At 45.9% G+C, this 2,821-nt stretch overlaps 1 protein-coding gene across 1 annotated transcript; it reads right to left on the minus strand.

Annotated features, from left to right (window-relative positions):
- Positions 1 to 913: 913 nt before the first annotated feature.
- NEIL2 (nei like DNA glycosylase 2) lies at positions 914 to 1,935 on the minus strand (the record flags this gene model as incomplete). The annotated part of the gene is made up of 2 exons (XM_026661412.1): positions 914 to 1,230; positions 1,739 to 1,935. Coding segments are annotated over 2 exons (514 nt in total), but the record flags the coding sequence as incomplete, so codon positions are not given.
- Between the last annotated feature and the right edge of the window lie 886 nt (positions 1,936 to 2,821).

Here is a 2,821-nt window from a genome sequence, read left to right on the forward strand (position 1 = left end):
TTAGGAAATCGGGATTATTTCTTATAATTATTTCTCCAGAATCAAAGTCTTTGGGAATAGACACATCCTCTTAAAAATAGTTGATGCAGCAGCGTCAGCACCTGGTGAGCACATATCTAGCACGGATCTAAGCCACAATGCAAATGAGTTGATTGTAACATCTTAAAGCGGATCAAGAGCATGATTTCTTTCTACAACAACGCAGGCTGGTGTTGGAAGAAAAGAGTTTCTCATTGAATTGCGAGAGCTCCGCGTCAGAAGCTAGCACAGGCAGTTGTAGTAAAAGCTTTCCCCACTCTGCCCTGAGCTGGAAGGACCACTTCTAGCCCTGGGCTCTCAGCTGAGAGTGCCAAGAAGGGTGCCAATGGTTTTGGGATGTGAACACATGGTGCCAACCTGTTAGAGTCATAAGAATGCTTAATCACCATCAAGCCGGCTGCACGTGAATCGCTGGCTTAGGGGAGAAAAGTTCTACTTCCCATTACTCACTCTTCCCAGCCAATTGGTTTGGCAGGAGGTTTGTAAAACAGTCAAACAAACAAGACAATCACACAGAAGTTATTTATACTGCTTTGCTGGCAGAAGAAAAATTGAACATATTCAACTTTTTACATGAGCAAATCTGAACGTGCCAAATATTTCAGTGGCTACAATTCCTAACTTCTGGGGGAGATTGACACCTACTACTGTTTGCCTTATTTCTTTTCATAGCTCAATAATGACTTGGGAGGGTCACAAAAACATCCCCTCCCTTTTTAACGAAGCTCTATTTTCTCTCCACATTTTGCCTTCCAGGATAAGTGATTTCTGCTCAGTACAACTGACAGCCTGTCACAAAAAGACCAGAAGGCAACGTTCTGCAAGAAAGGAGAGTGTGTTCATAATCCACATTAAGGCTGGCATATTTGTTCACTCAGCATTTAAGCAATTTGGGGTCATTCCCTTCAGGAGGTACTAAAGGCTGGCACTGAGGACACCACCAGCTAAGCCTCTTAAACCCATCTCGGGGTCCAAAAGTTCCCTGCATCACCTCATGCCCAAGAGGACATTTTTCTTTCAGGTAGATCTGATAGTGTAATCCTTTTCCAGCCAGCTTCTTATGCAGCCAGTCTGTGCTGAACTGAACGGCATGATCCAGCAAGGATTCAAGATCTGAGAGAGCCAAGAGCGAGCCTTGCGATAATGGGTGGATCCTTGCCAAATATAAGATCTCGTTCTTAATGATGTTCCCTGGATCATGGGGCGAGAAGAGAGGTTCGTAAACACAGGTGCAATAGTGAGACAGTGAGAACCAATCACATGAATAGAAGGCACGGTCTAGTGGGTCTGAGTGCTTGTCTAGGAGGAAGAAGCTATTGACCTCTCTTTGTGCCTATGGTTCCAACTCCCTCTGTGGCCTTGGGGAAGTCAGGTAACCTCGCTGTGCCTCTGGTTCTCTGTCTGTACAGAGGATAATACTCATCTACCTCTCAGGGGGATTATGAAACTTAAGAGCCTGATTTCCAGAGGCGCTGAGCAATGACCGCTCCCATTGAAGTTGGCACTCATGAGAATTAAGTCCTAACAGATTTGTTTTCATAAAGAGCTGAGATATCCGGGGATATCAAGAAGAAGAAGTCATGTCTCTATGCTGACATTTAACATGCGGGGTTTGCAGCTAATAAATCTGAGACCCATCTCTAACTGGCCCAAAATATCACTATTTCTGGAGGGTATTCCCCTCTCTGGTGGAACATACCCAGACCGGAGAAATATCTCTGGTCCAGAAGAGTGTAGCAGATGGACGTCGGCTGGCGAAGGGCTGCCAAGGCCTGCCCCCGATGGAACTTGGGAGACAGGATGTCAGAAGCAGGTTCCACAGCGGGAGAGGTGCACCAGTGGATCCGGCAGTTGTAAAAGACGAGGAAGCCCCCGCTGTCGAAGTGCAGAACCAACCTACAATAAACAGGATGGAAATTAGAGCGAGAATATCCTGGCTTTGCAGTGTCAATCCAGAAACATGACCAGAACAATCATGTTCCAGTCTAGCCGAATGCGCATGTAGAGATGGGAGGAAGGGGATCAAGAAAAAGTTGGCGACCAGGGAAAATAGTGGGAACCGGGTGGAGAAATGGTGGAAGAGGCGGGGAAATCCCTATATATTTGCTAGCGGTGTCAATTGCTCAGCCTTTGTACCCAAGCCTCTGAAATCAATGGGAGTTGAGGGCACTCAACACTTGGCAGGACTGAACCCCCTTGTGAGCACTGCTGTGTTTTCCTATATCTACTACTACAGACACCTTACATGCTTCTGGGCTCAAAGTTTGGGGCTTATTTCACAGTGTTTTTTCAGAATTGCCGACCCTGGACGTTCAAAAATCATGAGCCCAGCCTTCTAAAAATCATGAGATTGGCTTAAAAATCGTGAGATTTAAAAATAATAATAAATGTTAGGTTCTTTTTAATTCGCCTTTTGAGTTTTGAGGGTTTAGGCCTCCCGTTTTCAAGCTTTCCTCTGCCACTGGGAGGGCTAGAAACTTTTTTCCCCCAATGAAAGCTTGGAGATTCTCACACAATAACATGACTCCAGGAGCTGGGGCTTTCAGAAACAACACCAAATCTCACAACGAGTTGGCAACAGCATAGGGGAGGAAAGTGAAGAGGCAGTCAAGGGGGGGAAGCCTTTCAAATGATATTTGAAAATACATGGAGAGGTGATGAGCTGCAGATACACATGGGCTGTTTTACAAGGCAGGAGCTGCAGGCACGGCTGTGCACTGGGAGTTAAGACTGAGGTAAGATAATGATATTGGCTATGTCTACACTACCGCGGTAAGTCGAC

Source organism: Terrapene carolina, unplaced genomic scaffold (assembly GCF_002925995.2).
Source record: "Terrapene carolina triunguis isolate 2854851 unplaced genomic scaffold, T_m_triunguis-2.0 Scaffold1648, whole genome shotgun sequence".
NCBI classification, from domain to species: domain Eukaryota; kingdom Metazoa; phylum Chordata; order Testudines; family Emydidae; genus Terrapene; species Terrapene triunguis.